The 27388-nt window shown below is 33.1% G+C and overlaps 13 protein-coding genes across 13 annotated transcripts; 7 read left to right on the forward strand and 6 right to left on the reverse strand.

Annotated features, from left to right (window-relative positions):
• The first annotated feature begins 59 nt into the window (after positions 1-59).
• Positions 60-2271, forward strand: DNAJ1 (chaperone protein DnaJ). The gene is made up of 6 exons (XM_761134.2): positions 60-362; positions 392-540; positions 851-947; positions 1039-1131; positions 1226-1735; positions 1895-2271. Exons 1-6 carry the CDS (start codon positions 294-296, stop codon positions 2225-2227), a joined length of 1251 nt encoding a protein of 416 aa, XP_766227.1. The 5' UTR covers positions 60-293; the 3' UTR covers positions 2228-2271.
• A 67-nt stretch (positions 2272-2338) lies between these two features.
• eif2a (Eukaryotic translation initiation factor eIF2A family protein) lies at positions 2339-4860 on the reverse strand (the record flags this gene model as incomplete). Its single annotated transcript, XM_761135.2, has 12 exons — positions 2339-2461; positions 2527-2832; positions 2928-3104; positions 3205-3321; positions 3447-3596; positions 3629-3724; positions 3756-3923; positions 3997-4097; positions 4161-4268; positions 4432-4519; positions 4563-4633; positions 4671-4860. The coding sequence occupies 12 exons, from the start codon at positions 4858-4860 to the stop codon at positions 2351-2353; spliced, it is 1683 nt and encodes a 560-aa protein (XP_766228.1). The 3' UTR covers positions 2339-2350.
• Positions 4861-4998: 138 nt separating this feature from the next.
• TpMuguga_01g00708 (uncharacterized protein) lies at positions 4999-7453 on the reverse strand. Its single transcript, XM_761136.2, has 2 exons — positions 5378-7453; positions 4999-5296 (listed from the first exon to the last, which is right to left on the reverse strand). The coding sequence occupies exons 1-2, from the start codon at positions 7151-7153 to the stop codon at positions 5003-5005; spliced, it is 2070 nt and encodes a 689-aa protein (XP_766229.1). The 5' UTR covers positions 7154-7453; the 3' UTR covers positions 4999-5002.
• A 270-nt stretch (positions 7454-7723) lies between these two features.
• Positions 7724-11615, forward strand: Psmd2 (Proteasome/cyclosome repeat family protein). The gene is made up of 2 exons (XM_761137.2): positions 7724-9558; positions 9764-11615. The coding sequence occupies exons 1-2, from the start codon at positions 8025-8027 to the stop codon at positions 11599-11601; spliced, it is 3372 nt and encodes a 1123-aa protein (XP_766230.1). The 5' UTR covers positions 7724-8024; the 3' UTR covers positions 11602-11615.
• A 102-nt stretch (positions 11616-11717) lies between these two features.
• Positions 11718-14423, reverse strand: TpMuguga_01g00710 (uncharacterized protein). Its single transcript, XM_061305047.1, has 6 exons — positions 14136-14423; positions 14027-14103; positions 13054-13996; positions 12789-12982; positions 12627-12713; positions 11718-12596 (listed from the first exon to the last, which is right to left on the reverse strand). The coding sequence occupies exons 1-6, from the start codon at positions 14293-14295 to the stop codon at positions 11775-11777; spliced, it is 2283 nt and encodes a 760-aa protein (XP_061161621.1). The 5' UTR covers positions 14296-14423; the 3' UTR covers positions 11718-11774.
• Positions 14424-14510: 87 nt separating this feature from the next.
• Positions 14511-16348, forward strand: RPT1A (26S proteasome regulatory subunit 7-like protein). The gene is made up of 8 exons (XM_761139.2): positions 14511-14635; positions 14738-14819; positions 14897-15075; positions 15157-15209; positions 15240-15349; positions 15380-15590; positions 15655-15958; positions 16037-16348. Exons 1-8 carry the CDS (start codon positions 14552-14554, stop codon positions 16289-16291), a joined length of 1278 nt encoding a protein of 425 aa, XP_766232.1. The 5' UTR covers positions 14511-14551; the 3' UTR covers positions 16292-16348.
• Positions 16349-16483: 135 nt separating this feature from the next.
• Ap1m1 (AP-1 complex subunit mu-1) lies at positions 16484-18047 on the forward strand. The gene has a single exon (XM_061305048.1). The coding sequence runs from the start codon at positions 16729-16731 to the stop codon at positions 18031-18033; it is 1305 nt and encodes a 434-aa protein (XP_061161622.1). The 5' UTR covers positions 16484-16728; the 3' UTR covers positions 18034-18047.
• Positions 18048-18134: 87 nt separating this feature from the next.
• TpMuguga_01g02690 (uncharacterized protein) lies at positions 18135-20588 on the forward strand. Its single transcript, XM_061305258.1, has 15 exons — positions 18135-18402; positions 18434-18607; positions 18647-18745; positions 18787-18842; positions 18872-18973; positions 19020-19215; positions 19248-19322; positions 19357-19471; positions 19501-19598; positions 19634-19711; positions 19744-19912; positions 19943-20091; positions 20126-20213; positions 20245-20429; positions 20461-20588. The coding sequence occupies exons 1-15, from the start codon at positions 18286-18288 to the stop codon at positions 20560-20562; spliced, it is 1803 nt and encodes a 600-aa protein (XP_061161994.1). The 5' UTR covers positions 18135-18285; the 3' UTR covers positions 20563-20588.
• Positions 20589-20724: 136 nt separating this feature from the next.
• On the forward strand, positions 20725-22237 carry TpMuguga_01g00715 (Triose-phosphate Transporter family protein; the record flags this gene model as incomplete). The annotated part of the gene is made up of 2 exons (XM_761143.1): positions 20725-20863; positions 20931-22237. 2 exons carry the CDS (start codon positions 20725-20727, stop codon positions 22235-22237), a joined length of 1446 nt encoding a protein of 481 aa, XP_766236.1.
• A 124-nt stretch (positions 22238-22361) lies between these two features.
• Positions 22362-23018, reverse strand: TpMuguga_01g00716 (Ribosomal protein S16 family protein; the record flags this gene model as incomplete). The annotated part of the gene is made up of 2 exons (XM_761144.1): positions 22362-22903; positions 22937-23018. 2 exons carry the CDS (start codon positions 23016-23018, stop codon positions 22362-22364), a joined length of 624 nt encoding a protein of 207 aa, XP_766237.1.
• A 95-nt stretch (positions 23019-23113) lies between these two features.
• On the reverse strand, positions 23114-24679 carry TpMuguga_01g00717 (uncharacterized protein; the record flags this gene model as incomplete). Its single annotated transcript, XM_761145.1, has 1 exon — positions 23114-24679. The coding sequence occupies one exon, from the start codon at positions 24677-24679 to the stop codon at positions 23114-23116; it is 1566 nt and encodes a 521-aa protein (XP_766238.1).
• An 88-nt stretch (positions 24680-24767) lies between these two features.
• TpMuguga_01g00718 (uncharacterized protein) lies at positions 24768-25794 on the forward strand. The gene is made up of 5 exons (XM_761146.2): positions 24768-24868; positions 24917-25153; positions 25262-25396; positions 25436-25591; positions 25662-25794. Exons 1-5 carry the CDS (start codon positions 24803-24805, stop codon positions 25683-25685), a joined length of 618 nt encoding a protein of 205 aa, XP_766239.2. The 5' UTR covers positions 24768-24802; the 3' UTR covers positions 25686-25794.
• Positions 25669-26923, reverse strand: TpMuguga_01g00719 (uncharacterized protein; the record flags this gene model as incomplete). Its single annotated transcript, XM_761147.2, has 2 exons — positions 25669-25792; positions 25824-26923. The coding sequence occupies 2 exons, from the start codon at positions 26921-26923 to the stop codon at positions 25669-25671; spliced, it is 1224 nt and encodes a 407-aa protein (XP_766240.2).
• Positions 26924-27388: the final 465 nt, after the last annotated feature.

The raw sequence follows: 27388 nt of genomic DNA on the forward strand, positions 1-27388 counted from the left end.
GAAGATGAGTCAAAAATGTCTAGGGTGGGTTGGAACCCCAGGATAAGGATATAAAAGGCTTTGAAAACAGTTTCATTATTATTTATATTACTATTTCGTCTTGTATCATTTCAATTTGGCGGATTCCTCATCGAAAGATTTTTTTCGCATTTTTAAAACGCTGATTTTGCCCTAGATTTATCTCGCTTTTCCGCAAAGTTTCTTCTGGGATTTTTTGCCTCTTTGCTCTTATGATCTTTTGAACTTACGCTCAAACAAACTCTATTTTAAGAATCTGATTTTGCTCTTTAACGATGTTCTTTGGAGGTTTCCCGTTTGACGGAATGCCGGGAGGCAGTATGCCTCATAGCAGGTCAAAAGAGGTTAGTTCTCCTTCTATAACTTTTTTTAGCCTGTCGACACTGAGAAACTTTACAAACTTCTCGATTTGTCCAAGGATTGCTCCGAAAGTGAAATCAAAAAGGCATACAGGAAACTTGCCATTAAACATCACCCAGATAAAGGTGGAGATCCTGAAAAATTCAAAGAAATCTCCAAAGCGTATCATTATTTTTATCTTCCCAATTATCTAATTACTCAAATCATTTAAAATTTTTATCAAAATTACTATGTAATTACAAAATTTTACATAAATATATTATAAATTATTAAAATTTTTATTAAAATTACTATGTAATTACAAAATTTTACATAAATATATTATAAATTATTAAAATTTTTATTAAAATTACTATGTAATTACAAAATTTTACATAAATATATTATAAATTATTAAAATTTTTATTAAAATTACTATGTAATTACAAAATTTTACATAAATATATTGATATGAATAATGATGTTGTTTTAGATATGAGATATTGTCTGATCCAGACAAGCGTCGCATATACGACGAACACGGCGAGGAAGGCCTTGACGGAAGCTACACTGCCACCGACGCTTCTGACGTATTCTACTCATAAACTACTTATACAACACTATTTACTATATAAATATTACTTCTACACTGTTATCTACACAATTTCAAATTTGCTGTAGATATTTGATTTGTTTTTTGGTGGTTCTCGTAAACCAAAGGGTAAAAAACGCGGTGAAGATATCGTTTCTCACCTCAAAGTGTCATTAGAACAGGTAATCTCATTAATGTTACACCAATAGTATTACGCCAATAGTATATAGTTATTACATAGTTAATACTACAATAATAGTATAATCTTGATTCTAGATATATAATGGTACAATGAGAAAATTGGCGATAAACAAGGACATAATTTGCAATGTTTGTGACGGTCACGGAGGACCAAAGGACTCATTTCTGACTTGCAGTTCCTGTAACGGACAGGGAATTAGGGTTCAGATTCGTCAGATGGGTTCTATGATTCACCAAACCCAGACCACGTGTTCCAGCTGTAACGGCCAAGGGAAAACACTCCCAGAGTCTAAACGTTGCAAAAACTGTAGCGGTAAAGGTGTAAAACAGACGAAGAAGATCCTCGAGGTTTTCGTAGAAAAAGGTGTCCCTGACCAGCACAAGATCACATTTCACGGCGAGGCTGATGAAAGACCCAATGAGATCCCGGGCTCCGTCATCTTCGTCATTAATCAGAACCCCCATGACACCTTCAAACGTAATGGAAACGACCTCTTCATGACCAAAGCAATCCCACTTTACCAAGCCCTCACTGGATGCACCTTCTATCTCACTCATCTAGATGATCGTATACTCAAAATCAACGTAACCCCTAAAACTACCATTATATTACTTATTTATTATTATAGTATTATTATATTACTTATTTATTATTATAGTATTATTTTATTTCTTATTTATTATTATATTATTATATAGTTAATATTATATAGTTAGTATTAAAGTGGTGTATATTTTGTTTAGACTCCACCTGGTGAAGTAGTGAAGCCTGGATCGTGTAAAGTAATAACTGGCGAGGGTATGCCGATATATAAGAGTGCCTATGGGAAGGGGAACCTTTACGTTACATTTGACGTGATATTCCCAGTTGGGCGAACCTTCACGCCAGGTGAGAAGGAGAAGCTTCTAGAGCTGTTCCCCTTCACGCCCGAGACTCCAGCAAAGCCTGACACTCAAGTCGACGAGTACACCGCACAGCACTTTGACCTTGACGACTACAAGTACACTGATAACTCAAGAGAATATGAAGAGGACGAAGCCGGACCTACCGATCGGGTTCAATGCAGACAACAGTAATCTCACATTTTCAGCGTTAATCGCATTAGTCTCATACTAACACACTTTACACATTATTCATTCTATTAACTATATTAATTCACTAGCCACGTACTAAACTATAACATATGTGTTAGGATGAGATTATTTTTTGTTTTTATTCTTTTTCTTGATTTTGGAAGCTGCTGATAAAAGTGCCGCGTCAGCACCAGGCGGTCCAACCAGCTTAGGCTTATTAATAACAGGCACGGCAGTCTAAACAAATATCTCAGTCTAATTGATAACTAATATAATTGAGTGTAAGGGTGTGTAAAAAATACGTTGGCTGGAATATTCGTTTGTTTAATGATTTTTGGTCCAGCGAGTGCGCCAGGAGGTCTGTAAAGACGAGTTGATGTGGTAGAGTTTTCCAGAGTAACTGACGGTGAAGGATCTCTTTGTCGGAATTTGAACTTTGGGTTCCTAATGTACACGTGGTAAAGCTCCTCAAAGTCAACCCTCTGAACCAGCTTCCCACTGTAGGAAAAGATCTTAAAACAGCAGTCAACTCTCATCCTAGGCACTGTTGTAGCAGTTACAAAGTACATTCCATCAGGACTGAACTCACAACTCACCGAACACTCAGACTACAAACATTATAGTTAAAACACTAAATTACATATAATTAACTGTATATATAATTATGTAATTAATTATATATATAAATATAGTCATTTATTACTTTGGATTGTGAAATCTTTTTTTTGGTTTTCATATCCCAGATATCAATTTCGCCTCTCAAATTGCCAAATCCACCCATTAGAACAAGTCTGTCAAAAGGGTCTCTCTTCACCGTGTTCCTATTATTCTTGCCAAAACTTAACGTCTTCAAACCAGTCACACCATCATACAAATCAATCTAACCAATAAAATATAATTGTGTAGTGTATATAACTGAGTACAAAGTATCTAAATGTGTGAAACTGTGTAAAAATGTGTATAGTATGGGTTTAACAAACTTCTGCTGGCATTGGTCCTTTTAAGAGTAAAAAATCCTTCCCATTTTGGGACCACGAAATGTCATGAATTATACCATCGTTCACTGTACTTATCGTCTTAAATTTCGAGTTGTTCAACTAACACAATTTTAAACAGTATAATAAGTATAATTAACCATAAAATAGGTATAATTAACTATAAAATAACTGTAAAATTATGTAAATAATGATAAAATAGCACTCAACTATGCATGAAACGATACGTTAATGAGGTATAATGAGTTAGCTCCATAGTAGGATGAAAGACCTTTGACTGAGTTAGCAAAGGTTCTGAAGAGTACGCTGGTGCCTTTACTATTCCAGAAGAGTTCCCCTTCCTCACTGGCGTCGAATTCTTTATTAAAAATCGGTTTCTAAAACTAATATTAGTAGGGTGGAAACATACCTCAAGTTGGTTTGTGGAGTAAATTCTTAAAACTCCACGGTCGAATTTGCCCTGATTTGACGCAAAGATACCTATGTAGCAAACCCCCTTATCATTCTACACATGATTTAAATTACAATTTGCTTACTGGAGGTGAGAGTGAAATTGTAGCTCCACTTGGTAAAGGATTAGTCGTAGGACTTTTTGCGGAGTCAGTTGTATCATTTGGGGTTGAATCGGGGCTCAAATTTACTGTAAAACTCGCAAATAACTTTGAAAAATCATTATCCTTCCATACTTTTATTTCATTCATTACCTAATCAAATTTAAATTGCGGTAATTGTATTAATATTATTAGTCATAATTATGATAAATTAGGTTAAACGTACCCTTAAAATACAAAAAGATTCGTCTTGAGTCCAAGTTGGGAATCTGCTAACAATGTAGGATTTCTCATATGGTAGTGATAGAACCACGGGATAATTGGGATCTAAACAATTAATTAGAACAATTCACACTAACTATACAGTGAAATAACTGAATAAAATAATACCTTTAAGGTTATAAACCACTAAATTGTTAGGATTTGACTCGGACCATGACGTTAAAACTGTTAAAAATGTATCCAAAGGACTGAAAACCACTTCTTTTAATACAGAACCTACACAATCACATTAATAACTCCATTATACAGAATTAACATATATTATTAACTATATAATTAGAATATAATTAGAATATAATTAGAATATAATTAGAATATAATTAGAATATAATTAGAATATAATTGGTATATAAGTGGTAAAAATAGTAGTTAGAGTAACCATTTGGTAGATTGAGAGATTTTAGAACTTTGGAAGTTTCGAGTTCAGTGAGTTGAATAGAATTGGAAGATTCTTTTAATATACAGACCTGAATTAAAGATGAATTATGGATGAGTTAGAGATAAAATTACCAGATTCCCTTTATTGCTAACAAATGACTTTGAAATATCGGAAGATTCCCAGAACAGCTCCAGCTTCTCCACTAAAAAAATAAATTTAGACTATTCATTTTAGATTACCTGAATTTGTGGCTGTTTTTGGGTAGAATTTGTATATGTGTAGAGTTTTCTTACTCAGGGCCACCAGAAACCAATGGTCACTGACGAAGGAATGATCTCTCAGGGTAACTCCATTTAACCCGTCAGCAAGAACTTCCATTCCTATTTTAAAAAATTTAAAAAATTTTATATAATCTCTACATTTTTCCATGCCATCAACACCACACAAGATTCCATTCAAGATTCATATTAATACTATTACTATTACTACCAATACTATTGTAAATAATTTCTTATAATAATATTATTAATAATATAGTTAATATTTTGATAAAGTTTGTTTAAATATTAAATTAGTTGAGATTGACGAAAAGTATTTTACAGAGGTTATTTTTAATTATATTTTCAAGCGAGTTTTCATCACCCTTAAACTCTTCGAAGGTCTCAAGTGCCTCCTTAATCTCTGGAATTTCACAGTTTAACAGCTCAAGCTGATATACTTTCCATTCCAGCTCCTTCTCCTTTAATTCCTTATTATTTGCTATTAAACTATACTTTCCATCTTTATATCCATACATATTTTTACTCATTGCTTCATTTAACTCTGGTAATATCTCCGAAATCGTCATGTTATTCCAACAATCAATCTGAAAATCATATTAATACATTCATGAACTATACTATTATTAAGCATATAACTACATAAATAATGAGTGAATAAGAAATACAATTCCGATGAGTTTGTATTGATCATTTCTGGGCGATGATTTGGAATTTGGCGTATGTTTAACATTTGGATCTAGTTCTTCACCGTTTACATCCTGTTTATAATTTAGATCTAGTTCATCGAAATCTTCGACTGAGTTATCTTGATTTCCTGAGCTATAATACTCTAAAAAGGGTTCTGTTTCCTTAGAATCCAAATCAACATTACACTCCTCATCCACAGGATCTCTTACCTCCTCTTCTATGATATTACACTTCCTAACTGGGCTTTTCAACCTATAATAATCAGCCTTTTCCACATTCCCACTGTTAACATTATCAACACTACTATTAACACTATTACTGGAGTAATTGTTAAATTGGTTAAAATGTCTTCTAGAAGGAGTTCTATCGTATCCACTCCATTCTTCATCACTAGTATAGTTACTCCTAAAGGTACTAGTACCACTCCTGCCACTATTAAGTCCATTCCTTGGAGTGTCAGTTTTGGGTAATTTGAACACGAAAATCTTAACATCCATTAAATCAATGTCATCACTGATCACTATTCTATCATCTGAGTGATTTTGTGAGCTTAAATTAGTTTCCTGAAAGTGAAATTTAAACGCCAAAAAATTATTCCTTGGTCCTAGGCAAATCACATCACCACTCTCAATATACGAACTTCCTCTCAAGAAATTATTATTCAAATATAACGCACCACTCTTTGTACATCTGGCTATCTTTACTCTAAACTCATTATCCACAAAGTTATCATCATTATTACCATTTTGTTGATTATTACCGTTTTGTTGATTATTACCATTGGGTTGATTATTGGATTGATCAGCGTCAGAGTATTCTAGAGCGAATTTAACATGTTTTGGAGCGATGAATTTGAAGTGTTTTTTTGGTAAAACAAGGTCACAAGTTGTGTCTGAGCCAATAATAAAGGGGCTTTTATTTATCACTACTCTTGAAGGGACATAACTATAATCATCCACCACCGATAATTTAGGCTCAAAACTTAACCTTAGTCTTTTATCCTCAATATAATCCACTTCATCCACATTATTCAGATTAGTGTTAGTAGCATTATCCGAATTGTATTGAATTGGAGCATGTTTAATGTTTTTTTGGGGCTTAGATTTTAATTTATTTCCATTATAAGCATCAACTTGTGGTTCGAGTATTAATAAATTGGACAGCGGAGTATTAATGGAAAGGTCATCAGAATTTACAAAGTTCGATTTATCACTTGAATTATCACTTACGGTTAAGTTGTTTTCAGAATATTTAGTCTTTCCCATACTATGGTTATCATTTGTATCATTGGTAAAGTTCATTAATAAATCTAATGGACTAATATCCTCTTGAGTTCCACTTGCTGTTCTATACTCATCTTCAGATCCTATTACACTCTCATATTCATCCTCTACTTTATCCTCTGGTTCATATTCTAATCCATTATACTGCGATCCATTATCGTAGTGTAGGCGTTTATCATTTTGTGAGAAGGTATTATTCCTTTGTAAAGCAATTGATTCAAGAGATTGTGAGCGGCTTCTGATAACTCTACGTTCATTGACGCGTTTTCTGGAGTTCAAATGGAGACTTGAATGACTACTTTCAAGGTCGAAATCACTGGAGTCTGAACTCGAAAAGCCTACAGATAAGTCCCGAATGTTCGAAATACTCACTGACTGAAGTCTCAAACTCTCAAGTGCAGAGTCCTTAGTGTTATCTCTGTACACATTGCGAACTCTGTTCACTATGGCACTACTTCTAAATGATACCATTGGAACTTCACAAAACCATTAAAATAAACATTATCGTAATTATATCATTATAATTGTACCGTTATTATAAACATTATTTACAGGCGAATTAACAAAATTGTAAATATTATACTTGAACAAACTATGGAACTGGTGAAAAAGACTACACATTTACTGAATTAAACGAAAATTTAAAATTTACCATTAATTTATCTTTATTTTAAGACTCCATTAGTGAGAAATACAGTTAATTACTTCATTAACTGGGAAAATTTTATGACCTACTCTGTATAATATTTTACGACTAGAATTGAAGGGATCCACTGGCAAAAGAAGAGAAAACTGAGAAAAATTTCAATTTTAAGTTTAAATTTTTAAAACAAAAAATTAAAAAATTTCCAGCTAAAAATGTGTAAAAATTAAAAAAGATAATAAGAGTTCACTTTCAAAGCCCAGGGAAGTACAGGTAAAGAAGCATCTGTCAACAACTTGAAATGTGACTAAAACAGTTAAAAATATATTAATTATAAAGGAATATTACTTTTTATTTCCCCACATCATATACTAAGATTCATTTTTCCAAATTGCCCACAACTTGCGTTTATTTTACTTTATTTAAGTATTTTTTAATTTGTTTAATTATTTTAATTCAAATGCCAGTATTTTAATTTTAAACATTTTTGTTTTGAGGCTAAATATTCAAAATTGCCATTGACTGTTAGTACATAAATCATTGGTGTTATTCCTTCGCTTTTATTTTAACTTATTTTAACAATTTTATACATTAATTTTAAAGCTGTCAATCGCATTATAAAACTTCATTTTCAACTTGATGAAACTGTTTAGTTTGATCTGATAGTTTATTTTAAAATTTCCTGGGTTTGGACAGAAAATGAGCAAGAACAAGGAGAATCTGAACGAGCTTGACGCGGCATATAAGGAGGAGCTGGATTCCTTGGTGTTGGATTTGCTTAACAAAGATTTGTGCAGTCCTGAGTCTGAATCGATTTTACTTAAACTGGTTGACCATGCGACAAATGACTTTGGAAATATTTCTACAATTCCCAAATCTCTCCAGTTTTTAATTTCTCACAAAGTTGCCTTAGACGAGTATTACAAGCGATACACCCTCAAAAACGGCCAGGATAACTTTTCTCTAGTCCTTTTACTGGAACTTATCAGTTTTCTCGACGCTATTAATCTTAATGATACACCCAATAACGGTAACACCAACGGTGAAACTGAAGCTAATAAAGTTCCTGAGGCGCCTTCGTTCAAGCTACTTTTATATAAACTCGAGGCTAATTTAATTGCTCAACGTCTTGTTAATTTTATTTCATCCAACACTTCTACTGATTCTACTCAAAATCAAGTTACAAATCAAGCAACAAATCAACCAACAAATCATTTGACAAATGGTGTGAATGTAAATTCTGAGTTGGAAGGTGACTTAAGCCCGCATAAACATGGTAAAACAGTTTTAAGCGATGTAGCAAAGAAATTATTAACTGAACGGAAGGTTAGTGACTGGGGAAATGAATACTTAATATCACTTTCATCTCAAATAGTTTCATATTACTCAGCACCCTCAACCAGACAATTTCTGGCAAATAACCCTGTCAACTATACCAACCTCAACAATAATGTTGTAAACTTTGTTGACGACAATTTACTAAATAATATTGATGTTAAGACTGTGATTGGGGAAGTGAATACGGGTTTAGTGATATTTGAGAGTTTGAAGTTGATAGAGGAGATGACAGCATATTGGTTAGCAAATGGGTTTGAATTTGACGCAATAGATCTTTTACTTGAGGTTGACAGGATAGAGTCACTGGAGGACAAGTGTTCAGATGACTATGACTTGGTGACTAGAGTTTCAAGTTACTTGGCTTCAGTTTCAGCCTATGGTGCTACTTTAAGTGAGACTTGTAGAATTCTCACGGTAACCTATAACATACTGTTGAGAAATTCTCGTTATTTAGAGGCAACGAGAGTGGCACTTAAACTTAACCAATATGACAAGGTTATAGAAGTTTTAAATAAGTGCGAGGATATTAATATACTTAAGCAAATTGCCCTATTTCTGGGCTCGAATCATCTGTTTATACCAAGTTTAACTGACGCTTCCTCCAACAGTGGTATGAACCTGGATATGGACCTTGATTACACAGTGGTATACTTGAATAGTGGCGAGAATAGAAGTAGTTTATTCCTATCTCTCTGTAAGGAGTTGGACATTCTGGACCCCAAACATCCAAATGACGTATTTAAAGGGTATCCTTCAAAGAGTAACCTGAGTTTAACTCAGTCAATTTCTGGTGTCTCAATCGATTCAGCACGTGACAACCTTTCATACACCTTTGTAAATTCTTTCATTAATTGTGCCAGCTCCAAAGATAAACTTATTACAACCACTCAATCAGGTAATTCCACAATAGTTTATTATATAGTATAGTATATAGTATAAGAATATTATGGTATATAGTATAAGAATATTATGGTATATAGTATAAGAATATTATGGTATATAGTATAAGAATATTATGGTATATAGTTAATAATAGTTATACTGTAGTAATATTAGTGTAATAATACTTATAATAAAACCACACTAACTATTATATTTAGATAAGGATAAGGATAGTACGAATACATCGAGTGGTGAGCAGGAAAATTCTAAGGATAAGAGTGGAGAACCTGATTTTTGGTTATTTAAGCATCAAGGATACGGATTATTATGCGCTTCAGCAAGTTTGGGTTTATTACATTTGTGGAATTTGGACGAGGGTTTGTCTGAGATTGACAAGTACCAGTACAGCACTGACCAGTACATAAGGTCTGGGGCTTATTTTGCATTTGGACTTGTTAGCTGTGGAGTGGCTTCTGAACTTGACCCGGTTCAAGGTCTTTTACTGGATAAGCTTGACTCATCAAACTTTCTAGAACGTTTGGGTGCTATTCTCGGTCTGACATTTGCATATTCAGGAACTAACCGACATGACATGCTTGAGCTTTTGACACCGCATGTGGTTGATTTGAGTTCAGTTGAGTGTTCTCTTTTCAGCAGTTTAGCTCTCTCAGTAATTTTCGTAGGCACCGGAAACCAAGAATCCTCAGAAGCTATTTTACAGGTGTTGATTGAGTACATCTCGTCACACGCAGATTCAACCCCAAATTTAAAATACGTTAGAGTATATTTATGCGCACTGGGGTTACTCCAAATGTGCAGAGGAGAACTTTGTGAACCTGTTTTAGATGCCTTGAGTGTTTTAGGAAAGTATGAAAAGGTTGCCGTAACCTTAGTCGAGTCTTTTGCCTACGCCACTTCCGGGGATGTTCTTAAAATACAAACTCTGTTAAAAAACTGTTCACACGTTACTACTACTACCACTATCACCGGTAGCACCAGTAGTACTAATGTCACTACTGATGCTAATACTAATACTAATACCAATACCAATACGAGTGGTGATACTAATGCTAATGCAGTTAAGGATAGTGTTAGTACTAACACTGATACCAATGCTAATACTGATTCTAATAGTAAAACTGATAATACTAACACCAATACTAATACCAATACCAATACCAATACCAATACAAATACAAATACAAATACAAATACAAATGCTGATGCAAGTAACGCTGATGCGAATGTTAAGGAAGATAACAGTGTTGACAACGAGTTGTATGGAGTAAGTATACTGTGTATATCACTATTGAGTATGGGCGAGACAATAGGCTCAAGCATGCTGGTAAGGTTGTTGGAGCACCCATTACAGTGTGGAACTGTACATGAACGAAGAGCTGTTCCACTCGCTATTGCGTTAGTGAATGTATCAAATCCAGCACCAGCCATTGTATCTGCACTTTCAAAGTTATCTCATGACAGTGATAAGGACGTCTCACTGTGTGCTATTTTGGGTCTTGGTTTAGTAGGTGCCGGAACTAACAATTCAAGAATTTCTCAATTGCTACAAAACATCGCAAAACACAGTTACAGAGATTCTACACTAATGTATGTCCTAAGGCTCAGTGTTGGACTTTTATTCATGGGAAAAGGAACACTAACACTCACTCCACTCCACTCTGACTCCTTTATACTCAATAAAACGTCTCTGGCAGGTTTACTCATAACTCTTTTTTGTGCCCTGGATTTGAGATCACTAGTATGTGATGAGTTTCCATTTTTACCCTTCTTCCTAGCACTAGCTGTGAGACCGAAGTGGCTGATAACGCTTAACCAGGACTTGGAGGTCGTTCACATCCCTGTTAGGGTTGGCACTGCAGTTGACACCATTGGGACAGCTGGAAAACAGCGTAAAATCTCAGGATTCCAAACTCATAAGTCTCCAGTCCTCATTGGGGTTGGTGAACGCGCAGAACTTGCCACCGAGGAATACGAGACCTTCACTCCATTTCTTGAAGATATTGTCCTTACAACTCAAGTTCCACATGATCACTAATTTTTTAAACACCATACTCTATATATTTATAGTATATAGTATGTTATATATAGTATACCAACAGTATGTGTATATTATATATTGGTACTAGTGTATTGTGTATAAATAGTATATAGTTTATATTATTGCACTAAAATTAGTATTAAAATTATTATTGTACAGTGATTTGAAGACTAGAGAAGCATTGACAGTGAGTCGTTGGTGTTGATGTTGAGAAGTTTTGCGATTTTGATGAGGTACTGGATATTGTCCTTTTGATTCTTGAGCCTGGTTAAATTTTCAAATTCCTCGTCAATGAACATTTCCAGTGATTTTTGGAGAATTTTAAAGGTCTCGTTATGCTCACAAAACTTGGATAACAAGTTAATGTAATATTCTCCAATGTACTCAATGTACACGTTAACTCCACTGGTTTGGACACCATCAGAAGTAGCTTCATACAAATTCTTTATTAAAAATGTTACATTGGTGGAAATGTACTTTGAAATTGATTGCGATGCTGTGAATAAAAGTGTCTTAACTTCAAACTGGTCCATCAAGTCCGAGTGTTTACTGGTGGAAAAAACCAGTTGTCTGAAGGGTTGTAAAAGCTGGGGTGCCAGTTTCCAGTCATGATTCTCCCTCAAACTGTTGTAAACATTCAAGTCAATTTTACTATCCAACGACACCGTCGCAGAAAGTAAAAGTTGGTGAACGTTTTCAGCAAGTGACCTATGAGTTTCTAATAGTGCTAGTACAAAGTCCCGCAAGCTGTGTTCAAACTTTGTGTTTATGGGATTTGTCTCAAATTTTGGAACCAGTGAGCTGAAATATTCTTTAATGTACTTACAACAACTCTCGACATACTTGTCATATTCAACCTTCAAATTATTTAATTTACAATATACGGTTAGCCACAGGAGTACTTCAGGCTTTTGATCAACACAGTTAACATTGTAGGGAGTGGGTACTAGAAGCTTAAAATTGTAAACACAATCCTCCAAACTATTATATTTCTACAATAATATGAGTTAAACTATTATTACCATTAGCTCTGTATTAGTAACCTGTTGATTGTATACATAACAGGTGTAATTGTCCAAAATGTCAAACGGGATTAAATTTGCACTTTCCTACAAAATTATAAACTCACCATTAAATACAATTAATTAACCGTTAACTAATAGTAATTAATGGTTAAATGGTACAATGTGTTGATTTAAATGAAGATGATCAATGTAGTATTGGCATTTATTGAATATTTCATTGTAAATGTTAAGAATACTTTTAACACATTCGTAAACCTCTTCACTCCTCAAAATTGAGTTATACACATTACTGTTCAATATACACTTTAACAATACATTCAGAATCAATTTATTATACATTTCCATTACATTTTCTGAACACATTATTACTAATATTATACTACTAGTTTATTTATAATAGTTTTAATAGTTATTTGAAAATTACCGTTTTGCTGATGTGACATAATGAAGTAGTAAGATGCCTTAAATGTGATAAAAAAGGTGAAAAAGTAGTTGAAAAACGCATTTAAAACTGACTGCACCTTATCCATAAGTGAAAAATTGAGGGTTAAGGTGTTGGAAAAAAGGTTTAAAGACGAGGTTTCTGAAAGGGTTTTAAAGTGGTTCATGAAAAGATCCTCAAGTTTATTCTTTAAATGACGATTCAAACAACTGTAATTCAGTGTTCCATCAACGCTATAATATTCCACATACTTAACCAGTTTCTCCTTAACAGATTCACCCAGAGCATCAACTGAATCTACTGTATCAACTAAAATAGAATCGGATGTGGGATTAAATGAGTCATTTCTAGTGCTACCACAGTTTGTTATCAGGTAGTTAACAATATCAGAAGTAAAATCCTGAAGTATAATGTAATATTTATCCATGATAATGGAAAGAGTTTGGGAAACATTGGTGTTGACGAGGTTGTCCAAACAAGTGTCATAATCAAGTTTAAGATGCGATATTATTGATTTTAGTCTATCCAAATCACTTAATGTAAACCCCTCAGACTTTAAAATAAAATAAAATTCACTCTTATTCATGCCATCACTCAAATTACTATACTTGGCAGTAAGTTCATTGCGTGTATTGGTATATTGTAAGAAGATGGATTGGATCGATTTGATGTAGTTGTCCCAGTTATAAATGAGTGAAAGCACCTTTTGATTAGCAATTAGGATATTTTTTAACCGTTTCAACTCTCTTAACTTGTGAGTTTTGTCATATTTACTCTTAATAGCAAGTGATAAATCCTCAACTCTCTTCAATCCAGTGTAAACACTTTCAAATAATTGTGAATCAGTGGGAGTAGAATTTTTAGATTTTTCGTAAAATAAATCATACAATCGAGTTAGTCTGTTACAAACATTACTTTGAATCGTCTAAAAAATTTAATAATTATTTAAAAATACTTCAACGGAATACCAAATGTCCTCGTCTAAGCTATTTAGCCTCTTTAGGAGCGCTTCCACATACAGTTCAGTCTCATCTACAACATAATGTTATTAATGTTAAAATTACCTTCTGAGGAGTTTACAACTTTAGAAAATGCTAGGGAATCGTTTAAATCAAGAGATATTAAGGAATTTAAGTAATCCTTCTCAGTACAAGTTAGCACTTTTCGAGTAGATTCACCTGAAACTAACTCATTTTCAACCATTATTAACTCATCCTCAAACATTAACTAGTATATACATGTTGTTTGGGAGTGAAATAAGGTTATATGCGATAGAGGAATAGATTTATTTAAAAAACATATTTTGTAGAGGAAAAAATAAATATAAAATTAAACCATAAATTAAACGTGAAATGTGTAAAATACAAATGTAAAATTGTGATAAAAGGTGTCATTGATGTGTGGGGAATTAATTCATTAAATTTCATCATTCAATTATTATTTATTTAACTTCGGAATATATTTCGTGTAAAATTTTAAGATGAAGGATACTGAGGAGGATTCCGAAGAAAAGAAGGAAACCGTACCACTTTCTGATACAGAAGTTAAAATTTTAAAATCATACGTTTGTTTTTTTGATTTTTCCAATTATTTACTCAATTAGTTATTATTTTGCTTTTTTTTTACCATTAAATTTTGTTAATCAATTTTATGGAATGTTATTTAGGGAGTTGGACCTTATGCAGCTCCAATTCGTGCAGCCGATAATGATATAAAAGAAGTTATTAACAGAATTAACAAACTATCAGGTAATTTATCTTCCAATTTACTCATTCAACTCATTTAATCACCATTAATATGGTTAATAGTGTTAAGAATTATGTAGGAGTGAAAGAAAGTGACACTGGGTTAAATCCCCCTCATATGTGGGATTTGGTACTTGATCAACGTTCCTTACAGGAAGGAGCGCCACTACAAGTAGCAAGATGTACAAATATTATTAACCCTGGAACGCCACAAGCCAAATACATCATCAACGTTAAACAAATCGCCAAATTCGTTGTGGTATTTTTTATCTAATTATTATAGTTTACACTATTTAACATGTTAATAATAGTTACATAATGTGGTATGAAATTGGTTTAGGGATTGGGTGAGAAGGCTGCGGCTACGGATATAGAGGAGGGTATCAGAGTTGGGTAAGTTAAGCAATTGATTATTTATTTTAGAGTTGACCGTAACAAGTATAAGATACAGATAACTTTACCGCCTAAAATTGACCCCTCAGTAACCATGATGACAGTTGAGGAGAAACCGAATATAACATACAACGATATAGGTACTTTTATGGTGTTATAATAATTAATAGGTGGGTGTAAGGATCAACTTGAGAAGTTAAGGGAAGTGGTTGAGATGCCACTCTTACAGCCTGAACGTTTTGTACAGCTTGGAATTGACCCTCCAAATGGAGTTTTACTATACGGACCACCAGGAACTGGGAAAACCTTGACTGCTAGAGCTGTTGCTAATCGAACTGACGCCTGTTTTATATGCGTCATAGGATCAGAACTTGTTCAAAAGTATTCTCACACTATATAATTACATAGTTAATATTATAGTAACAGTGTTGAATGATGAAATTAGATATGTTGGAGAGGGAGCCAGGCTTGTTAGAGAATTATTCCAGATGGCGAGGAGTAAGAAGGCTTGTATTTTATTTATTGATGAAGTGGATGCCATTGGTGGTTCTAGAGGCGAAGATGCATCAAACGGTGATCACGAAGTTCAGAGAACAATGCTCGAAATTGTGAACCAGCTTGACGGCTTTGACGCCAGAGGCAATATCAAAGTACTAATGGCCACTAACAGGCCTGATACACTTGATTCAGCACTTCTAAGACCAGGACGTATAGATCGACGTATTGAATTTGGATTACCAGATCTAGAGGTTATTTTTTACCCACTTATACTATTGTTTATACTATTGTTTATACTATTGATTATATAACTTTTAAAAAAATTTTAGGGTAGAAAACATATATTTAAGATTCATTCGAGGACGATGAGTGTGGATAAGAATATAAGATATGAGTTGTTGGCTCGGCTTTGTCCAAATAGCACAGGAGCAGACCTCAGAAGCGTGTGTACAGAGGCTGGAATGTTCGCAATCAGAGCAAGGAGGAAGAGCATCTCAGAGAAGGATCTGATTGACGCTATTTCTAAGGTCATTAAAGGCTATAAGAAATTCTCGGCAACTGGTAGATACATGGTCTATAACTGATTTCAACTCAAACATATTTTATCGCTATTAATCTTTTAACTATTATACTTTTGACAATCTTTTCATTATTATGCATTTTCACAATTGTACTTTACTATATTTTCACTGGAATTTATTTGAAAATTTAAGGAATGAGTACAAGTGGGAGAGTTTATGTGTAGTGATGTTGTGTATTTAAGAGTTACTAGAAATAATTCATCGCATAATGTATTTTATAAAAAAATTTATAATCTGTACTAGTAATTTTTATTATTGTGTTTGAGCCGTTTTGAGCCAAATTTACCCTGTATTTTAGTTTTTTATCGATCTTTTATTTTTTTCTCAATTCTCTCATTATTTTTTTAGTTTTCTCAATTTTTCATTTTTATTCCTAAAATTACATCACTTTAACTATAATTCCGATAATAATAGTATGATACAAAGAGGATAATGATTAGATGGGAGGTATAAGTGGAATATACATATTGGATTTGAAAGGAAGGCTAATAATTTGCAGAAATTATAAAGCAGACCTGTTAACGAATGTTTGTGATGCGTTTTACGAGAATGTGATATTACAGGATTCGAGTACTCTGAAGCCAGTGTTCCACAGTGATGGGTGTACGTTCTCCTGGGTCTCCCAGAATGGGATTTACTTCATAGCAGTGGCTTCTTCTAACTATAACGTATCACTTTCAATCTCGTTTTTGTACAGGTTTGTGGGTGTTTTAACAAGTTACTTTAAACACCTAAATGAGGAGAGTATAAGGGATAATTTTGCAATTGTGTACGAATTATTGGATGAGATGATAGATAATGGTTTTCCTCAAGTAACTGAAGTAAGTGTTTTGAGAGAATTCATTAAAAACCAATATCACCAGTTAACGCTTGACAAGGTTCGACCACCTACAACCATGACAAACTCCGTTTCTTGGCGCAGAGAAGGCATTAAACATAAGAAGAACGAGTTGTTTCTTGACGTTATTGAGAGTTTAGACCTCATCTTATCCGCAAGTGGAACTGTTTTAAGGTCTGAAATTAAAGGCTGTTTGAAGATGAAATCATATCTGTCAAATATGCCAGAAGTGTTTTTATGCCTTAATGATAAGCTTTTATTCTCAGCTGATTCGAATACAATGGGCTCAGATACTAATGGGAATTCAGTAAAAAGTTTCGTCGAGTTGGAAGACGTCAAGTTCCACCAATGTGTTGAACTTACAAAGTTTAACTCAGATCGCACAATCACATTTATACCGCCGGATGGTGAATTTGAACTCATGACATATCGCCTACGCTGTAGAGTTAAACCTCTTTTCTCACTCTATGTAACTTATAACAGTAAATCCAGTACTAGGATAGAGTTTTACGTAAAAGCGACTTCACAGTTTAAGTCTAAATCAATGGCAACTAATGTTGAATTCCTGATACCAGTGCCGTCAGATGTTAATTGCCCAGAGTTTAATCCAACCCAGGGAAGTGTAAAGTATTTACCAGACCAGGACGCAATAACTTGGTATGTCAAGCAATTTCAAGGAGATAAAGTTTACACAATGTTCGCATCGTTTGGACTTCCTTCAGTCTCAGATGAGTCTAGGAACACATTTTCCAAGAACCCAGTTAAAATCAAGTTTGAAATCCCCTACTACACAGTCTCTGGCATCAACGTTAAACACCTCAGAATCACTGATAAAACTGGATATAAAGCCCTTCCATGGGTTAGATACATCACCAAAAACGGCGATTATCAACTTAGAATGGCATAATCTCATATTCCCAATCTTATATATTATTTAAATATTTTTGTGTATATTATTCTAACATTTGTCGGTTAGGAATGCGTTGACCCAATTGATTAGTGGATATATTTTAAGAAACTTTTAAATTTCAAATGTGTTTTGTATTATATGTCAGAAACTGAATTGTTGATTCTATACTTGGTATTTGTGTATCTAACAGTAGTTACAGGCGTAGCGCTCTTGATAATCACAATGTAACTTGAGTATCGCACAATTTCCATGATTTCAAGGAGATTTTTTAGCTTCCTGAGTAAATCCAATGGTAATAATTTAAATCTTGATGTTTTCTCAAAAAATGGATCTCAACTGTCACAAACCATACGAATCGCATCCCAAGTACTGTTTTACCTATTTCACATTGTTTTAGAAAAGATACGACGATTTAAAATTTTGGAATTTGGCTAAAACCAGGTTTCAGTACCTATATAAAGGTTTAAATGGGAGAAATCTAGCCTTTATCGCAAATGGCTTCGCACGAGCAAATATTACAGACAATTCCATCTGGAATTCTATCATTTCAAGATCAAACGACATTATACATGTTTGTTTACATCAATTTAACATATTAATAATGCTTTAGGAGTTGGATATTCAGGATTTAGCTCTGTTGTTAAATGCCATGTGTAAGATAGAAGGGATAGATAAGGCCGATTTAACCTATTTAATAATGAAAATTAAGGTATAATATAATAATTCACACTTTTACATGTAATTTATTAGAGCTTAAGAGAGTTTGTCCCTCGATATTCCTGTATGATTATGCACTCTTTGGGAAAGTTAGTACATAAAAAATATGATTCATTAGGATTAAAAAATATGATTCCGAGCTTGTTAATTTGTTACTGGAGTCAATTAAGCCAAATTTAAACCGGTTAACCCTAGTTTCAATATCAAACCTGGTTAACAGGTACCACTTAATCCATTATATATTTACTGAGTTAACATATTTTTAGCTTTTACAACCTAAAGTACTATGATAAAGATGTGATGAAACAGCTGATTGAGGTAATTAATTGTAAAATGAGTGACACAACAAACTACAAATTGAGTGAAGATAAAAGTGTTAAGACATTAGTGTCAATTTACCAGGGCTATGCATACTCTGGTGTTCACAATAGAGAGTTATACTCCAATTTCTTCAACTACTTTGTGAGTAAAAATTATTATTAATTGTTCTTTAGCTTAATAATGCGAAAGATTTGAAAATTGTTGAAATTATTATCATAGCAAATTCAATGAAAGTTTCCAAATGTCACGTAATCCAACTTTTAATATTTAATGATATTATAGTCTGAGGAACTGATTGAGAAGATGAGTAAGAAGTTGATAAACAGCCCAAGAAAGTATAATTTGGATAATTTATCATCATATTTGCAAGCTTTATCTCCTAAATATTCAACAAAAGGTATGAATTTTACAATTTATTCTCCACAGCAAATGTTGAGAAGGTGATGAAAAATGTTGAAGCTAATCGATTTACTGGCAATTTTACCCCTTCAAACTCGGTCACACTGTTACAAGTTTACAACAACGTAATTTCTCAATTATTTAGTAATTTTCATTTTAGTTTGATATTGAGAATGAGAATTTGTTAAAAATGTTGATGAACAGTTTGAAAGAGAATACAGGAAAATTGACAGAATTAGTAATTTTATAAAATTGTTATTTTAAAAATAGGAATTGATGAATGTAATTTGCTGTTGTAAAGTAATTGAAGAAAGTGATTTGGAGAAATTTCTAGAACTTTTCATCTCAATGGATAATTCAGTACAAAATTTATCAAGAGTTTTGTACTATACAACTAAGTCTAAGATAAAGTTAAGTAAAATTGAGGATGAAATTATAGGTAAATTTATCTAAAAATAGAGAATTTCAGAAAAATTGGCCAAAAGTAAACGTAAAAACTGTGACTCTACGGTGACTATTTCAAATCTTTTGTGCGGTCTAAAAAGTATAAAGGACTCTGATTATAAAAATGAGTTAATAAATCAGTGTATAGAATATGTAAAGGAGAATTATAATAAGGTAACGGAAATAGCAATTGGATAAAATTTATTAGTTTACGAATCAGCTTTTAGCCTCGTCACTTGACTCTATAAATGAACTGGGAAGAACAGATGAAATTTTGGACAAATTTATTAAAAACAGTAAGGATACATTAGTGTTTTAAATGTTTAGTTGGGAGATTTAAGGAGTACAAAAGTTATAGAGATAATGTTACATTGTTGAAAATGTTAAATTCCATAAACTATTTCAAATTCTCCGGAAGTTTAGAAAGTATCTTAAAGTCGTATCAAGTTATATTAAATAACGTTAAAAGCTGTGAAAAAGGAGATATGAATGAGGGCTCAGAACTTGAAGAGGTTAGTTAAAATTATTAAAATTGAGTTTTAGAAAATTTTGGAGGAATCCAGTGTTATTGTGCAAATGTTACTGAGTAAATTAAAAGTTGAAAACCGACCACACATGGCGAAACAGACCAATTTAAATTCATAAACATGTAAATAATGTTTCAAAAAATGTATATACAGATTTAGTATTTGTTGCTATTTTACTTTTATCCTAATTTGTTATGTGTAGGTATAATGTGTTATCCCCATAGATTATAGGATTCCATTATTTAGACGTTTTAAATGAACCTGTCTGATCGCTATAATTATGCTCATTTGTACCTCCCTGGGACAGGTTGTATGGCACACCCTTACTGTGTGCGTTCTTCTTGTCGTTATTTCTGCTACCTGTAACATTAGTAGGATCGATAAACCTTCCACCCATTTCATTAGAACATCCCCAAAATGTATATATCTACACTAGTTACTACACTATTTATATACTAAAATTGATTTGTTGATGTATTTGTTTAGTGTGTGGGTTGGAATCTTTGGGATTCATCTCTAATACACCTCAAATAAATCACAAATTTCTTCCTCAAAAGTATAATGGCACTGAAATTGTTGAAAACTATGTCAAAAACGACCATTTCCAAGACCTCTTTCACCACCATGTACTTCCCATGTTCATGGAGAGGCCTGGCACACATGTGTCAAGGGTTTCAAAGTCTGACCGCAGTTCTTTGGTCACCGCCGACTTCTTTGGCTCACGTCTGAGGACTTTGAGAGATTCAGTTTCCCAAGTTTCAAGGGATGATTTAGTAAAAGGCGCTACTAAGCTTTCTATGCTTTCACTTTTGTACTTTGGAAAATCACTTCATATGCAAGCAAGCAAGAAACTGCTAAGTCTTGTCCCCAATGGTTATATGGCATTGATATTCCAAATGTTATCAGAGGTGCCGTTTATGACACTAAAATGGCTGGTTGGGTTTGAGTCACCACCTGTGTTTTATCCCAAGCAATACACCCCTGAGAAGGTTAATTTTAAAGTTGACGGAGTTTTAGGCGCTGTTAAAAAGTCGCTTAAAAACGGAGTCAACAGGGTGAAATCGTACGTCATGGCATATAAAACCGTTATTTTACAGTCTTTCTACGGGGTTCTAGTCAGGGGTCTTACATCTTCCTGTTTCTCTTACGGCGGCGAGGGCTTTGTAAATTTCATGAAGGCCATGGAACCTGTTTTCTCCTCAGTTTTGTATTACTTTATGGAGGGGCTTAAGCTGGATAAAATGTCTTATTTAAGTCTTGTTCCAGTGGTAACAGGAGTTGCATACGCCACATATTCCAAGTTTACACCTTCATTAAACGCTCTTACATCTTCTGTACTCTCATTTTTAGTTATGTACATTAAGAAGGATGAGTCGAAGAAGTTCTTTTCCCAAAATATGGACAAAGTTGGGAGGAACCTAACCAGGAGCAATTTATTCACCAGCGTTTCAATGCTAAATAATTTGATGGTATCATTTTTCTCACTCCTCGGAGGAGCAGGCACAGGGTTGACTTACGCGTATGAAAATGTGCTCAAGAGGTTACATAGCGGTGATTATGACTTGTTAAAACATCTATTCGTAATGGGACTGACTCAGTACATGCTAAACCAGGCCAACTACACTCTTTTCTCAGGACTATCACCAGTATCTGCGGCAGTTGCAAACTCCATGAAGGGTGTTTTAAACACTCTGGCAGACTCCGTTTTCAAAGACCACAAGCTATCCAAGCAGGAACTCTACGGCTCAGCCCTAGCAATCGCAGGAACCTTTTTATACTCACTCACAACATAATTTTTAATTCCCTAAAACTAATGTACTTTATCCAACATTTATCATATATAGTATATACTATAATATGCATATATTGTGTATGTGTATAGTAGTTTGGGTATACTTAGTAAATAGGTGTATAAAATTATCTGATAAGTTTTCTTAAAATTTTCTTTTCAGGGTTTAACGGCTCTTCAGTGATGTCAAAGTGAATAGGCTGGTCCAATTGTTTAAGTTCTGGAGGATATATTTTCTTTTGTACTATCCTTGCAGGCGTTTCCTCAAGGTCAGGTTTATACACATCTTCGTCTTCATTTACACAAGGAGTTTCCTTTAGAAGAAAATTCTTTACTCTATTCAAGTGAATACGTTGTCTGTTTTCAACAATTTGCGATAAAAGGTGATAGTGACCCCTGGTTCTCTCGCCAAATTTAGGCGGATGAGGGGGAATGAGGTTAGCTTGCGAAAGAACTGTAGCCACTGAGACATTCATATCACATCCTACACCCAGCCAGAACTTAATTCTACTGAATCTTAGTCTTATTTCGGATAAACTCTCGTGATTTTCTCCGATAGCTGATGGAATTGGGTTAATTGGTCTCCGTTGCACACTTCCTAAAACTTCCATATGTTTACCATCTCTAGGATCCCTCTGATTAGCTGCAACTAACATTAAGAATCTCTTCCCTAACAAATTTAATTAACAGAATTTTATCATACCTCTTTTTCCCATAACCTGGAATCTTAGCCTAGGAGGACCTCTAGACTTGGAATAATATGGTAAAAACAGTCTATTTATCATCTTAACACATATTTAAAAATTATTTCATTAAATAATGTACAACATTACATCATTTAATCACTAAAATAATATAATTGTGTATTGTGTATAAAAAATTATTGGCTGGCTTTATTCACGTATAAATCAATATTTTGCAATATTGGCCTATAGTAGTTATTCTGTATATTTTGATCATTATTTATATACTCTGGCAATGCGGATTTAAAATTTAAATATGACTCAACACAGGATTCCACTGTGGAGTAACTGAGCGCTGAGGAAATTTCCTCCACCAGATTATTCCTAAAGTTCAGTATTACTGTTTTTTCCAACAAATCTTTTATATTTACCATTTTTTCAAATTTCATCACGTTTTTCAAAACTTCAGAGACTTTATCACTACCATTATCAACATGATTATTATCCATTGGATAATCTTTTAACTTATTATACAAAACATTGTAAACCACATCAGATGAGTTTGAAAGTAAACTTGACCAATTATTTAGAATCTGTAACAACTGATCAATTTTTTCACCTTCATTTAAGTTTAAATGTGTCAATTCACCTTCAAATTTACTCACAAATCTCCTTGTAATTACTTCAATTTCATCATCATCTAGGAATTCTAAGAATGGGAATGTTACCATATGGCTGGTCCTGAAATTGGTGTCAATTTCCTTACAAAATTTAGAAACCAAAAACTTATTTACTGCGTTTAAATCAGTCTTTACAGCCTTTATCATGTTATAAATTCCAATACATTTTTCAACATTTTCCAAATTAAGGTTCGACTTGTAATATGTTATCAAATTGTTAATCACGTAATAGTTGACACAATCCATCACAGTATGGTAAACTGCAGGGTTGCTTAAAACATTTTCATTTCTCAGTAAATTACTTACAAAATCCAAATTTGACTCATTTTTATTCTTAAATTTTGTTTTAAACATTATTTTTATAATCTTCTTCAACAAATTATTATTATCAACTAAAATCTTGATTATTTTATTTATTAACTCTTCTTCCCTTAGATTATCTTCAGATGTTTTTTCATCAGTTGACATTAAACTTGATAATAACTGTTTAAAATTATCAGTTACCAATGATTTATTATCATTTATATTATTTATTACTGATTGTTTGCTATTTATATTACTATTCAGGAGTTTAATGTCAAGTTGTATCTCCATATTATTATCAGTTAACTTCTTTATCTCTAAGATTATTTCATGTTTCTTATGATTTAATTTCCTATAGTTATCTTGAGCCAAATTTTGTCTTTGGGGCGATTTTGTGTAATCTTGACTCGGTTTACGTTCTTCTGGAATATTTGAGCTAGTTCCTAAATTTCCTCCTTTATATCCCATTTTTTTAATCATGTTTAACCCTTTTCCATACAATTTTGATAAGCTCGCGTCGTTTAATACGACGCTAGGCTTAGGTTTACTTTCTTCTACCGGCTCCTCATTTATTTCGGCATTTAGGTTTAATAAACCTCCAGATATAAAGCTTATGTCTTCATCTTTTATTTTCGTTTTTTTCTTACCCCTTTTTTTATTGGCAGTCCGATTTCTGTACTTGTTATTGTTGTTGTTGATGTATTCATCATCAGAATCTGTTTCGAGTTGATTACTATTTAAAATAATATCAAAGTCATCTAAATCCTCTGAATCTGACATTTGGGAAAATATGCGATAATAAAATTTTAACGAGGCTCAGTGTCACCTTTTATGATGACTTACCCACACATCACCAGATGTTTTAACTTATATATTTAAAATTGTTCAAATTTTGCTGTAAAAATGTACAATATTTTCTATTCACTAATTTCGCTCATCCTTCTATCAAATTTCACCATTTTTGCCCAGGTATTTAATCTCTACATTTGCTAATTACTTACTAATGCTTATTTTTAGAATAACTACAATGTTAACATAATTTTCAATGGTGTCATGTACAATAAAGATGTTAAAAACAATGAGTTGCTATCGGCTATTGATTCCATAATCAAGGAGCAAAATCTTGACTACAAATCAATCCTTCAACATTTGAACTACTACAGCATCTACCATCAAAACAAACTCATTAACAACCTCAGCAACCTTAAATTCAGTGGAAACAACAATTATTTATACGTTTACTACACTCAACAAGTATTTTTAAAATTATTTTATCCACATAATTAATTACACCCCTATTAACTATACTCATTATATTTAACCTATTATCCTTTCCTAATAAACTCAATTATATTTTTTCAGGGCTTGAATGAGATTTACCTGAGTAATAATATAAACAATTTACTGAACCTAGTTAAAAAATTCACAAATAACAGTGAAATGTACACTATTATTGAGCAAGTTTTCAAATCGGACTTCATCTTTTCAATGCTACACGTACCCTTATCTAACTGTTATATTCTAACTCATCTTCAGGGCCTGTTGTTTAGTAATAATGGTAGTAAAAATAACAACCAAAACAGTTTATTGCTAAAATTATTGTTGAATAAATTCGATAATGCCAGTACTCCCACTAGCAAGGATAAAGCCAAGGAGACCAACGACAAGGAAACCAAAATCAGTAACGTTCTTGTTAGTAAATTTTACTTAATTTACCCAAATTATTTATAACATATCTATTGTTATTAATTTAATGTTGCAGAATTTAATTAAAAAGTTATATTAAAGTCGATTCCCAAGTTTCCGTATGGTAGTCCCTTCACGAATCCGTTACTCCCCAAGAGATGTGACCGATTATCAGGAATGCAGCACAGCTCGACATTGTTCGTTTTACTACAGTAATTAATAATATCGTATAACTTACTCGATGTGTGAAGTAGTTAGTGTTAAGTTGGTGTGTGGGATGCGATAAGTGAACACATACGTTAAACGGGACCCGCCGGCCTTCTTACTAATTATATTATTGTATCTCTCTATTTTCTTCTGCTGTTTTGAAATTACCTTCATCAAGTCTTTATTTGCGCCAGACTTGCCATAATTGTTGTCTGCTTCCGACTTAGCGTGTTTTTGAATATTTGTTAAAATTAAATTTAATTCGTACAGCAAGGCGTTTTTGCTAAGGGCTAAGTTCTCGTTTTCAGAACTAACCTTTAACTTTATGTTATAAAAACCCAAGAGGGAGTTCAAGTTATTAAACTTGAGGATGTTTGGGATTAAGGAGCCGAGGTTCTTACTGTAGTTTCCAACCACTAGTGTAACAGGGTTATTGGTTGGGTCCTTGAAGAAGAGGTTAATGTAGTATATCTTCAAGTTATTTACATTCAAATTTACTACGGAGTAGATCTTATTATACAGACTGTTGTACAGCTCCACAAACATCCTCATTCTCTCATCCTCAAACAACTGGTTTGAGTTCTTATTTAAAGCATCTTCCGTTAACTGTAAATATAGTAGTAAAGTGCTCACTACAGAGCTTTCGTATATTTTACATAATTTAACCATATCCTCATTCATATCGACTCTAGTGCTCATTTGATTATCAGGTTCTTTTTGTTCACTCTTAACCTCTTTATCATTACCAGTGGTGGTAGTAATATTAGTGTTATTGGTTTTACCATTAGTTTTATCTGGGTTACTCTTATCAATGTTACTGGTGTCGAATAAAAAATCAATGCTTTTGAACTTACTGGAGACATAGTTGAGAAGAGTTAAGGAGTAGTAACTGGCTAGTTGATTTTTAACATTTTCAAAATACTTTAAGTCAGAGTCCTTGACGCCTTCCACGTTAACTCGATCTTTTAACAGATTCTTAAAGTACACACCACTCTCATCCAATAAACGCTCGCCACTGGAGTATTTATTATTAACCATAGAATACCTGAAACCCTTATTTGTAAACCTTACACAGTTGCAACTAGTCAATACTAGGAAATAACAAAACAGTATCTTCTTAAATTCAGTCATTTTTTAATAGATCAAATTATATCCTAAGCAGCCCTAACAGTCCTTCCAAAGATCTATGTCGAAATTCCTAGTCTTCTCATCCACTGTGTAATCTTCTAATCTTAACTTTGCAAACATTGGTCTTCTATGACATTGTGTTCAAGTGTGTAAACAATTAATTTTTTTTGAATAGAAAAAAAGTTATAAAAATTTAAAATACGCTGATTTAATGGTAAAATTTTGGATAGATAGTGCTCCACATAACTGAGCAACAAACCACGTAATCTTTATGTTATAATTTTTTATCTAACTTTTAAGTTTGTGTTTGTTTTTTATATTTATGATTGTTTACATTTAGCCTAGTTCATGTAATTTTACACCCTTCATAATTGTAAATCCTTAACCATTTGAGCAATCCATCGCTTTAACATTTTTTATAAAATGATCAAAGCCAATCTTCCCTTTTCAATGACACTTTAACGAACT

Source organism: Theileria parva, chromosome 1 (genome assembly GCF_000165365.1).
Source record: "Theileria parva strain Muguga chromosome 1, complete sequence, whole genome shotgun sequence".
Taxonomy (NCBI): domain Eukaryota; phylum Apicomplexa; class Aconoidasida; order Piroplasmida; family Theileriidae; genus Theileria; species Theileria parva.